Source organism: Simochromis diagramma, unplaced genomic scaffold, assembly GCF_900408965.1.
Source record: "Simochromis diagramma unplaced genomic scaffold, fSimDia1.1 OVJJ01000474.1, whole genome shotgun sequence".
NCBI lineage: Eukaryota > Metazoa > Chordata > Actinopteri > Cichliformes > Cichlidae > Simochromis > Simochromis diagramma.
Window position 1 is genome coordinate 34,462 of NW_024387298.1, and position 12,103 is coordinate 46,564.

General features: G+C 49.0%; 1 protein-coding gene across 1 annotated transcript; it reads left to right on the top strand.

Annotated features, from left to right (window-relative positions):
• On the top strand, positions 1–6,511 carry LOC120716537 (enoyl-CoA delta isomerase 2-like). The gene is given in 13 exon segments (XM_040004057.1): positions 1–194; positions 762–820; positions 1,096–1,199; positions 2,517–2,615; positions 2,823–3,014; positions 3,095–3,164; positions 3,504–3,606; positions 3,873–3,993; positions 4,892–4,981; positions 5,353–5,410; positions 5,413–5,495; positions 5,942–6,189; positions 6,241–6,511. Coding segments are annotated over 12 exon segments (1,191 nt in total). The 5' UTR covers positions 1–138; the 3' UTR covers positions 6,098–6,189; positions 6,241–6,511.
• Positions 6,512–12,103: the final 5,592 nt, after the last annotated feature.

Below are 12,103 nucleotides of genomic sequence, written 5' to 3' on the forward strand. Positions count from 1 at the left end.
AGCAGGAGATGACGCCGTGGGCGGGAGCAGCGATGTAAACATGTTAGCTGCTGATTAGCTCCACTGTGGCGACGCTAGTTAACCCTTCACCGCCTTAGCCCGTCCTCCCGAACCTTGGACCCCCGGATCTGCGCTTTAATGGCCGGCGTCGCCCTCAGGTGCTCCGCTGTCTGGCGCCGTGTCACATTAACAAGGTATGACCGGGGAGGCCCGCGGGGTGTTTGAGGCGGAATCAGAAGTTTAGATGCTAACTGTAGTTAGAAAAGTCTGGAGGAAGCTAACAGATAGCATGGCTGTTAGCACTGAGTGTCGAGGGTCTGTGGTTACCTGACAGCTAACGACACCTGTCAGACTCAGGTGTCACACAGAGACGGGCTGAAGCTGACAGGTGCGCTGCTCGCGCTCAAAGCGGCGAAATATCAGCTGTTAAATAAGCAACTAGCTGCAGCTAGCATGGTTGCAGCTAGCATGGCTGCAGCTAGCCACGACCTTTGCTCCACATTCAGACATGACCTGAAGATGAGGCTCAGCTTCATCCTCTGTTCATTCAGTGAGCGGGTCACAGGTGAGCAGACAGCTGGGCTAGCATGTTATAGCTCATATTCACACTGAAGATGGAGGTTCTGCTCTTAAATGACGAAGAAGCCACAGCAATAGTCTTCATCACTGAGCTGCGCCTGTTTGGGTGAAGCTGTAGTGAAAGTGTGAGTCAGGTTAGTCATGATTGGCTCTGTAAACACTGTGTGTGCTTCTGTTTCCAGCTCAGTCCGATCCAACATTCCCAGCCTGAAGTTTCACACCACAGCGTATCCCATGATGGGTGAGTATCATCATCATCATCATCATCCATGATGTTCACAGCAGCAGAAGAGCCTTCAAAGCACAGTGAGTTATAAACAGGTGTTATTATGGGGACGGAGAGGACAGAGCCCAGAACAGGTTTGTATCATGTTTATTTCTGCTGGGATTTTAGAATCTCACAACAAGTTTCTCCACGCTCATCTCAGAGGCCCTGAGGAGCTCAAACAGCACATGTACTGATGATGACGATGACGATCGGGGACTCTTGGTGATGATGTCATTGCGTGTTTTCAGGTGTGACGGTGGAGCAGTTTGAGCAGGCGAAGAGCAAACTGTCGACGCTGAAGGACGACCCGGGCAACGAGGTCAAACTGAAGATCTACGCTCTCTTCAAACAGGTGCCAATTCCCCACACGTTCCAGATGTTCCACACGTTCCAGATGTTCCACACGTTCCAGATGTTCCACACGTTCTAGATCAGGGGTGTCAAACTCAAATACAGAGTGGGCCAAAATTCAAAACTGGAACAAAGTCGCGGGCTAACATTTATATTTATTGAAAAAAAAAACTTCCTCCAGATATAAGAATGAATCTTTTCTTACGGACTCAAACAAGTTTTGCTGAAAAACTGAATATGGAACAAGCAAAGCTTAATACTAAACAATATATATATTAGCTGTATAATACCAGTAGGCCAGCTCTAATAGTAATTTGGTATGGCTTCACGGGCCAAATGTAATTAGGCTGCGGGCCAAATTTGGCCCGCGGGCCAGAGTTTGACACCTATGTTCTAGATGTTCCACACGTTCCAGACGTTCCACACGTTCTAGATGTTCCAGACGTTCCAGACGTTCCACACGTTCCAGACGTTCCACACGTTCTAGACGTTCCACACGTTCCAGACGTTCCACACGTTCCAGACGTTCCACACGTTCTAGATGTTCTAGATGTTCCACACGTTCTAGATGTTCTAGATGTTCCACACGTTCTAGATGTTCCACATTCAGACATTTGGTGTTCTGGAAATTTCTCACGTGGAGCTTTTCAAAGCAGGTTTTTAATTGGTTAATCCAGATTTGTCAAACCTTTTTTAAAAAAAAAAAAAATCATGTCCTCCTTTAAAAAAAAAAAAGTATTGGCTTAAAAAAATGATACTTATGAAAACTTTATAAAACTGAGTCTAATTTTCAGTAACCTCAGTGTAAAAAAAACTAATTTAATTGGTGTTACTGTGGGACTGATTAGATTTGGAAGTGAAGGAAAATATAAGTCGCTCCATCTTGTTACTGAGCTTCACTGCTGCCACCTGCCAGATTCTTACGCCAGCTGTGGGGTCAGCTGTGGGGCCAGCTGTGGGGTCAGCTGAGAGGCCAGCTGTGGGGTCAGCTGTGGGGTCAGCTGTGGGGTCAGCTGTGGGGTCAGCAGCTGCTTCTGCTCCTTCTTCAGCAGTCTGTCGTCCCGGTTTGAGACGTGAGTAAAACTGTGCTCAGCGTTCAGATGTGGGAGCGTGCTGATCTCCTGTCATTGGCTGGAGTCGTGCGTGTGCCGCTAACAGCTGCTTCGTCTCGTCGGAGTGCTAACATGAAGCCGAGCTCGACACATATGACAGAGATGCTCAAAACTCTGCCCCGGTGTAAAAGTCCCGGTGTGTGGGTTCATGAAGGACTTCAGTATAAATTCACCTGCTCCTCTTCCTCCTTTTCCTCCTCGCTCAGGCCACCCAGGGTCCCTGCAACGCTCCCAAACCCGGCATGCTGGACTTTGTCAACAAGGCCAAGTGGGACGCGTGGAAGTCTCTGGGCTCCATCTCACAGGTACAAACACAGCAGGGAGATAAATGATGAAGGGTCGTTGCTCAGCTGTCTGTAGGAAGTCTTTTATTCTCTCGGGACTTCAGGTTAACGCTCTTTCCTGAAAGAGCGTCGCTGCGCTCGGAGCTCACAGATCTGCTCCTCCTTTAGCTTCTTGATGCTAACAGGCCGCTCTGCTGTGTTCTTTCCTCTTTGGTTTGAATCTGTTAGGATGAAGCCCGACAGAAGTACTGCGACCTGATTGGCTACCTGGTGGAGGAAGAGACTGGAAGCTCCGCCCAGGTGAGCGCACAGCCAGCTGGGAGCGGTGCGACCTACGAGACGCTGTTGGTCACCAAGGAGGATGACATCACCACCATCAAACTGAACCGACCGGCCAAGAAGAACGCCATCACGACCGAGGTCAGCCACGCTTCAGACCGAAGCTACTCTGAAACAAAAACATGTACGCCTGCTTTTCTTACATCTGTGTTTCCTGTCAGATGTACAACGAGATCATCGCCGCTCTGGAGCAGGCGGCCACGGACGACTCTGTCATCACCGTCGTTACAGGTGTGCGCGCGCACACACACACACACACACACACACACACACACACACACACACACACACACACACACACACACACAGGGCTGTGTGTCAGGTCCTGTGAGCTTCCAGAACAAACCACTGACAGGAAGAAGAGTCAAATGAATAAAGCTGCTGTGTGAACGTCTCTGGCTCATCATCAGGCCTGCAGATGTTACTGAACATCATGAATGATTGTTGCTGTTCGTGGTGAGAATGAGTCTGAGGAAACGCGGCGTCCGTCCTCGCTGGCACTAAACTCCGACTGAAACCTTCAGGCTCGTGTTGAAGTGAACGCGTGTTCTCTTCGTTCTCACGTTTCAGGCGCCGGCGATTTCTACTGCAGTGGAAACGACCTCACCAACTTCACCAAGATCCCGGAGAACGGGGTGGAGGAGATGGCCAGACGGGGTGCAGATCTGCTCAGGTGAGTGTTCATGATGGAAGCAGCAGGAAACCCACTGTACTCGAGTAAAAGTACCAAAGTATTCATGTCCTTAAGTATAGCGTGGATCACAGTGGCTCTGCATGCACGCCGTCATCTGCATCATGTGAGGTCGTCTCCTTGTTGACCTCTGAACCTCAAACTGCCCTGAAGGAGAGATCAGCCTGAATCATTCCCGCCTCGCACAGTCAGGATGTTTTATTTGGTGCCAAACCTGAAACCCTAAGCTCTCCTCTGTCTCTCTGCAGGAAGTACGTGAACGCTTACATAGACTTCCCCAAGCCGCTGGTTGCCGTGGTGAACGGACCGGCTGTGGGCGTGTCTGTCACTGTGCTGGGCCTCTTTGACCTGGTCTACGCCACAGAGAGGGTGCGCGCACACACACACACAAACACACAGAGAAGACGTCACATGATGATGGTGAAACCTTTGACTCGTAGGCTCAGGATGTTTGAGTGCAGACTCAGGTGTGTTTCCTCACCTGGATGATGATCTTGCCTCTGTGGTCACAGCTGGACCTGCTGTGCGTGTTTGTTCTGACTGCGCTGCAGCGCAGCATGATTATCAGTGCTGCAAACACCATCTCCCTCCATCACCTACAGGGTTTCTGCTGAAACACGAGTTTACATTAGAAATGCACAACAGCCATTTTCTTACACTAACTATGCATAACTGTTGTGAGACACGATCATCTGACCGTGCCCTCCCCCCTCCTACTGACTCCCACAATTGGTCCCATTTCCTGTCTGTATTTCTCTGGAGTCTGTTCATGTGGATGTAGGCTTCCATGATCAGTGAACTGACCTCCCAGCCCATTGTTCCTTCAGTGGGCTGCAAACCTGCAGTCAGCTGAGACTGAAGACGTCGCCTGGATGATGACGAAACGTTTCTCCCACTGAACACGTCCAGATGAACAGAATCAACTTTTGGAGATTTACTTACCTGGACGGTCGAGCGTGCATCAGGATGTGATTGATATGTGTCTTGACGCGGGTATAGGACAGCAGATCTCAGTTTAAAAGGGAAACGACACGTAATTAAACTAAAAAGAGTTACGAGAAAACCTTTTATTTAATGTTTTCCTGGTTTCAGTGAGTAAAAATAAGAGACCTGTGTTATCCTCATTTATCTGATGCTGGGTGTTGATGCAGAGCTTCATTGTTATTGTTAATGAACAATTTAACGTCCAGTTTCCATGAAAGACACCTTTTCAGGTCACGTGACAGCGACCTGCTCCAGGTGGTGACGCTGTGCCTCTGTGTCTCAGGCCACCTTCCACACTCCGTTCAGTCAGCTGGGTCAGAGCGCCGAGGGATGCTCCTCCTACACCTTCCCTAAACTCATGGGTGCTGCTAAGGTACACACACACTGTCACAGAGGCAGTGCTCATATGAACGCTGCCCCCTGCTGGTAACCTGTGCACACTGCAGGCAGCTGTTAGGACTGACGTTTTTGTGTGTGTGTGTGTGTGTGTGTGTGTGTGTGTGTGTGTGAGGTCGTACGGTGACAGTGTTCCTCTGTGGATGACATGAAAGGAAAACACTGAGTTCATCTCTTTGATTTCAAGCTGCCTCATTTTTAGTTACATTTTACAGCATTTAAACCATCGGACCTAAAACCATCACAGTTAGTAAACATGACTGTAACCAATGGTAACACTGATGTGGCGTGAGTATCTGCTGGTTGGACATAGAGGACATGAGCTCTCTGACTGTCTCCTGTCTTCAGGCCAGCGAGATGCTGCTGTTCAACAAGAAGCTGACGGCGGTTCAGGCCTGTGAGCTCGGCTGGTCACCGAGGTTTTCCCCGACAGCAGCTTCCAGTCGGAGGTCTGGACTCGGCTGAAGGCCTACGCCAAGCTGCCCCGCAACGTAATCACACACAGACTTACTCGAGTACTCTACTGCTTTACAGTCTCCCACAGCATGTCTTTATCCTGTCTTCTTCTCTCACCCCAACCAATCACAGCAGATGGCCCCGCCCCTCCCTGAGCCTGGTTCTGCTGGAGGTTTCTTCCTGTTAAAAGGGAGTTTTTCCTTCCCACTGTCGCCAAAGTGCTGCTCATAGGGGGTCATATGATTGTTGGGCTTTTCTCTGTACCTATGAAGCGCCTTGAGGCGACTTTTGTTGTGATTTGGCGCTATATAAATAAAACTGAACTGAATACTTACTGTCCTGTTAGCTCTGAGGTGAAACTGGTCTCTGTGTATGAAGGACTTCAGAGTGATGCTGACGGCTGTGTCTGCAGGGAAACGAGTCCAGGCCCCGAATCAGCTTAATCTGACCTCTGACCTCTCTGTCTCCGCCCCTCTTTCAGTCTCTGGCTCTGTCCAAACAGCTGATCCGCTCGGTGGAGAAGGAGCGCCTGCACGCCGTGAACGACGCCGAGGTGGAGCGCCTGATGGAGCGCTGGACGTCAGACGAGTGTTTCAACGCCGTCATGAGCTTCTTCCAGGCCAAGGCCAAGCTCTGAGGAAGAGGAGGCGTGCATGATGAAGATGATGGTTATTAATGGTAAATGTTGTAGAGTGACTTAGAGCAGACTGTAGGATGTTTCGTGACCAATCACAGCTCAGGTTGAGGCGCCACAGACAGAAAACAGTTCACAGGTGGTTCTCTGTAGTGTGAGCGCCACCTGGTGGGCGGGGTAGGGAGGTGCAGAGGCTCTGAGGCTGTGGCAGCAGGTCTCAGTGAATGAAACGCAGGCTTAAAGCTCACAGAGCTTCTGTCCTCAGCTGATGCTTTAGGAGTCCGTGTGAGTCTGAGCTTCAGTTTTCACACCGTGATGCTTTCAGTGTGCTCACTGCTGGTAAAGTGCCTTAAACACTCTAACTGCTGCTCAGCGTTCTCCGACGTCTGTTTGTCCAATAAATTCATAATCACTCGAGTGAGGTCCGTCTTCCTCTGTAAATATTCAGTCCTGTGTTTGTGGGTGTTTAGAAAGGACAACTTTATAATCTACAAAAATATCAAATCTGTCTGACAGTTATAATTTTCTCTACCCTTTATTCTTAAATCAAACGTCTTTGTTTTTGCCTGTGTTGGTTCTTTAGCCGTCAGAGTTGATCTGTGAAGGTCAACAAGACGCCCAACGGATTTACTTCATCACGGCCTTGTCTATTGGTCCATTTGATTGACCTTTATTATTCATTTATTTATTTAATTTCATTTCAAGTTATCACAGATGGGACAGACGTGAGTGGGGGAATAGGACAGGGAGAAAAAAGAGGGAGGGAAGAAAGACAGGAAGACGGACGGTGAGAGAGGACACTAAAAGAAGAAAAGAAATTTCCTTGGTTACTTGTTGAGAGAAAAACAAGAGCACCACAATAACACACCACCACTGCAATAACCTAAATAAATGTAAATAACAGTAAATATTGAAATGTTGTGCAGCACACGGTGTGCTTTGAGGTAAGAAAGGTGAGCTGTCTATGAACACCTGTGTACACCGGAGTTCATCCAGCTGTTCTGCCAGAGGTTTTATATTAACGCAGGACTCCAGGCCTGGAAACCTGAACTCCAACAGACCAGACTAACAGGATCCTCCAGCTTTCCACTCGTTCAGGACGAGTCTTCATCATTTTAGATGAAGTCCAGCCCCCACTGACCCTGTGCTTGTCTAACTGCCAACAGAGGGCGCTGTCTGAAGCCAGACTCGTACAGATATTCATAAATGAGAACATGAGCCCAGACTTTGACCCATGACACGCTCCTGTGGTTCGGACCAAATGGAGGCAGGATGCTGACGACGAACGGTCATTTCCTGTCTGCACCGCCATCCCTGTCAGTGATCGGCTAAAATGTGGGTTAAGCCCCGCCCATTGACTCTGATTCTATTCTACATAATTTACTGTAAATGTCAGAACAGCTGGACTGTGAGTTTAATGAAGAGTTTAGCAGCTGTACGTAATACACTGGACACTGCATCAGCTGATGAGAAGCAGCAGGAGTTAAACATCAGACAGAATCGGGCTGGTTTTAGATGAGACGCTGTTAGAAATGAAGAGATTTTGAAAGGTTCTGTGCTGTTTGGTGGTGAGACGGTCCAGCAGGTTGGCGCACTCACCTGCACATGAAGCAGCTGTGAGGGCAGCAGGTGATCCTGCAGCTTCACCGATTCATGCTGAGGAGCAAACAGGAAGTCTGATGGTTCCTCAGCTGTGATGTTTACGGGCCGCTTCACTGGATAATGGTGCGACTTCATCCCACAGCAGAGGACGGTCGTACACTCGGGTGACCTGACAGGAAGTCCTCCACTCTGTCACGCTTCAGCAGATAGCACGGAGTGAACCGTCTCCTTCATTGGAGGCTGCTCGGTTGTGATTGTGGTTGTAAGCATCAAGTCTTTGAGATTGGACCGAATCGTTCCCCTTGACCCGCCCCCCACAAAAACCCTCTTGGACCCCTACGGCCCCTTCATGTGGTCGCAGGTCCCAGCGACCCCAAGAGTCACCTGTGATGAGTCAGACCTTCCACCAAACCAACTCACCATCTCCCTAGAGCAGAGCCCCAGTTTCCTCAGCCTGGACAACATGCGGTGGTCTTGTTCTTGTAGGCGCCCGACTCTGGGCTCCACTAAAGAGGGCGACGGTTCATTCAGGAGAAGCTCAGAGACAGAGCTGCGATCCTCACTTCAAAAAGAGTCAAACGATTCAGGATCTGAGTGTTTCATGAATGTTCTGCTGTGAGATTAGATCCCTCACTGGGCTCTGGGACCCTCGATGGAGTGAACAGCAGGACGGTCACAGGACTTATCTAGAACGAAAACAGGGTTTTCCTTAACCCAAGAGTTATATTTTAAAACATAACAATGTCAGGCTCATAAAAGAAACCAAGGACCGTCACAAATAACATAAGTAAAACTAACATGTGGCTGCCTACAAATCAAAAAACCTGCTGCCAAACTAAAGTGTGTGAGTGTGTACATGAGGAGTCAGAGTGTAGAGTGTGGACACGGGTTTGAGCGGCACACGGAGGTGAGTCTGGAGCCAGGTCTGTGAGCAGAGCTGGATGTGACCGCACGGGCGGATTGTTGATCAGGAGCAGTCATGGTAATAGATGTTTGTGGTGGATGACGGCCGAGGTCTCCCTAGCAGTCCCGCAGTGTCACGAGCTACACTCACCGCGCCCACACGTGCAGTGTGCTGTGCTGGTATTGCAGCCAGCTTGCATGTGGCTATCGTCGGTGAGCTATGTGTACATTGTCAGATTTGTGTGAAAGTTACACAGTGAGAGGCATTCTGGACATCTGGGGCGAGACCGTTAAACCCCGCTCCTGCTCTGAAACCTCTGAGCAGGAAGCAACTTTTTGTGGTCCACCATCTTCTCTGAGGCTGTGGCTAAATTGTCCGTTCGTGTCGCACAGGTATTATGGCACGGGACAGGAGGAGGGACACAACCACGTCCACCGTGCAGCTTCTCTGCAGAATCATTCTATATTGTGTTCGAGGTCCCTATTTACATATCCATGTTGCCGGGGGACGATGAGAGTGCTGGCAACAGGTTTGGCTCAACAGGTGTGCTTGATTCCCTCAGTGACGCCTTTCATCGCGGAGATGAGAAAGACATCATTCTATCGTTTGTAACTTGTCGTGACGGCCCTCATCTGAGGATTTGAAATTGTGCAATTGAAAATTCTCGCAGAAAGCCGTTTTTCGTTTTCCTACAGTTTCATTTGACCGAAGCATAAACAATCCCTTTCCAGGTCTATGTTGTTTTCTTGTCGTTGATGGTTTAACATTGAGATCGTACTCAGCAAGCGTCACTTTCGTTTTAAGGCCTGAATATGTTTACAATTCCTTTTTCACTCGTTCTTTTTTTTTTAATTTATGTCTGAAGTTTTCTGAGCACTTACTTGTGTCTTTTTTTTTCTATCATTCTGACTCTATTCCCAGGCTTTTAACTACAGTTTTTTTTATCCCTTTTTCTATTTAGGGGCCGTGCTCTTGTGTTTTTTTGCACGGTGGAGTGGCTTGGTGACATCAGGTGTGCTTTGTCAGCGCCTAGCGGTCCTGCCCCAGCTTCAACGAATAACTGGCCCCTGTCCACGTGCTTGTGCTGTGTGAGCCTTTAATGACGTCATTGTGACCAATAACAGGGCTGCTTTGAGGTCACTGTGGTAACAGTAGCGTCTCCACGGCTTTTTTTGTTGTTAAGGCCTCGTGCTGAGGGAGGTGGCAACCCTTAGCTAAGAGCCAGAGCGGGTTCACTGAGGTCTTCATCAATATGAAGTGTCCTGGAAGCCTTCACGTTAAAGTCAGTTGAGAGTACAAAAACACAGGAAAGATGTTAACTTTATCTTTCTGTCAGATTATTTTAACTAAAGGTCTTGGTTCAAAACTCGATTTAATGAGGCTTTCTCCAAAAAAGCTGATTGTGAATCCAGGGACAAGCAATGTTAATCCTGTCACCACGCATTTTGCATTCTCGGGAGGGACGCTGGAGTGGATCCACGTTGTGGCCAGAAAATTTTACTCGACCAGGACTTGATTCATTGCACCTCAGATCCTTTCAAATCTTCCTGCAGGACAGGTTGTGTGCTTCTGCTGGATTCGGCCGGTGTGTGTGGGCTCTGTTGCTGAGGGCGTGTTGAATCTTCCTTCACATGATAAATAAACAAGGACGGTGTGGAAAACCAGTGCCAGTTCTTCCACTCAGGCGCATCCGCTCATCTATCCTTCCTCTCCCTCGCCCCTCCCCTCCGTCTTGATGTGTTTCCCTTCTTGTTCTCCGTCGCTGCATGTCCACTCCTCGGTTAAGGTTGTTTCCCTCGGCTTGTACCTCCCCCACTTAGCTACACATTTCACCCATCTTCTGTCCTCCTCCACGTTTCACCGGCGGACCACATGGTCCCAGTGAAGTCCATCTTGAGCAGCACCAAACACAAGGCCACTAAATCTCAGAGCAGAATCGTTGCCTGCAAAAAATCTCTGACAACCTCAGAGGGACACAATATCTTACAAAGCTCATACAAACCTAGGTAGGGACAGGTGCAGGAGACACACCGAGGGCAACCTGGGCTAAAAAAACACCCACCAAAACAGCCACAACGGGAGACTAAAAACTGCTCAACATGAGCACCAGGGCTGAAAAACAGACACCAAGAAGCCCAGTGATGATGTCACAGAGGCTGTAAGGTCACGGGTGCTTCTGGCCAATTTCACAGCGTGGCAGAGAGTGTTTCCTGTTGATCTGTGATCAGCCCACATTGCTGAGACACCTTGGAGCGCGAGGGAGGATCAGGGAAGGCGGAGCTTAGAACGCTGCCCCTGTGCCTTTACCTGGAAAAAGGTAGAGATGGCTGTAATGTGTCTCTCCAGTCGTTAAGGGAAACACAGAGATCTGGTGAGCTCGTGAGGGAAGCCAATCACATATAGCTGAGCTCCGGAAGGTTGGACCCATCATCAATTAGTCTCTTGTCGTGACGTTTGTCCCATGACCTGCCATTTGTCAGAGAGGAGAGGAGGTGACGAAGATGTGCTTTACCTTGTTCATTAATGAAAACTAAAAGGCACGTGCGGCGTCCTGCCGCTCTTACGTTCATTTACCCCCATTCAGGAGGTTCGTTGTGATAGGTGAAAACACTCGCCATAGCTGAGGCTCATCCCGCGTCTCTTTTGGGGGGAAAATGGAGTTGATCTGCATCCACAAATCCCATTTGGGAGGAAACTCTCTCACTGCGTGAGAGGAACAAACTGAACACTGCACCAGGTCCCACTGAGAAATACTGGGATAGTCTCATGATCCATATGTCCCCCGCTCCTAGATCCTATGATCTCGGTTGGCGGTCAGGAGCTCCAGCTTCAGGATGAGCTTGTGTGGATTTCTCGCCTGCTTCAGTCAGTTATCTGTGACACACACTCAACCATGTTAAAACCCAGTCGTGGCGTTTCTGGTTTCCAGTCCTGGATATAACTAAACGGAATCATTCTGACAAACGTCACTAAACTGTTTCACACTTTTCCAAAACCAGCTCTGAAACAACCGACGACCTTGAGTCGCTGAACCCACGTTCTTCAATGACATGACAGAAGTGATTGAAATCCAGTTGAGCCCAGTCATCACTGATGTTAACGAGCCATGAAAGCAGACTTTTCAGTCTGAGTAACAAGCCTTCGTTCGACAAAAATACCACCATTGTTGTTGTGACTGGTAGGATGAGGATGGATGCTGGGCATGGGAATGGCGCGCTGGAGTGGAGGATGGATGGGAGAGGATGATGATGGATGGATGGCTAGATGATGGATGTGATGTCTGGAATGGCATGAGGATGCGGCTTGATGGATCGGATGATTGATGGAGGATAGATGATGGATCGATGAGGATGTATGATGGACTGGATGCTGGATGGATAGATGCGGATAGATGAGGACTGGATGTCATGGATATGGCTGTCGGATGGATGAGTCACCCTGTCTGATGGACTGTATGTAGGATTCATGGATGCTGGATGCTGGATGGATAGCTGCTGGATCAG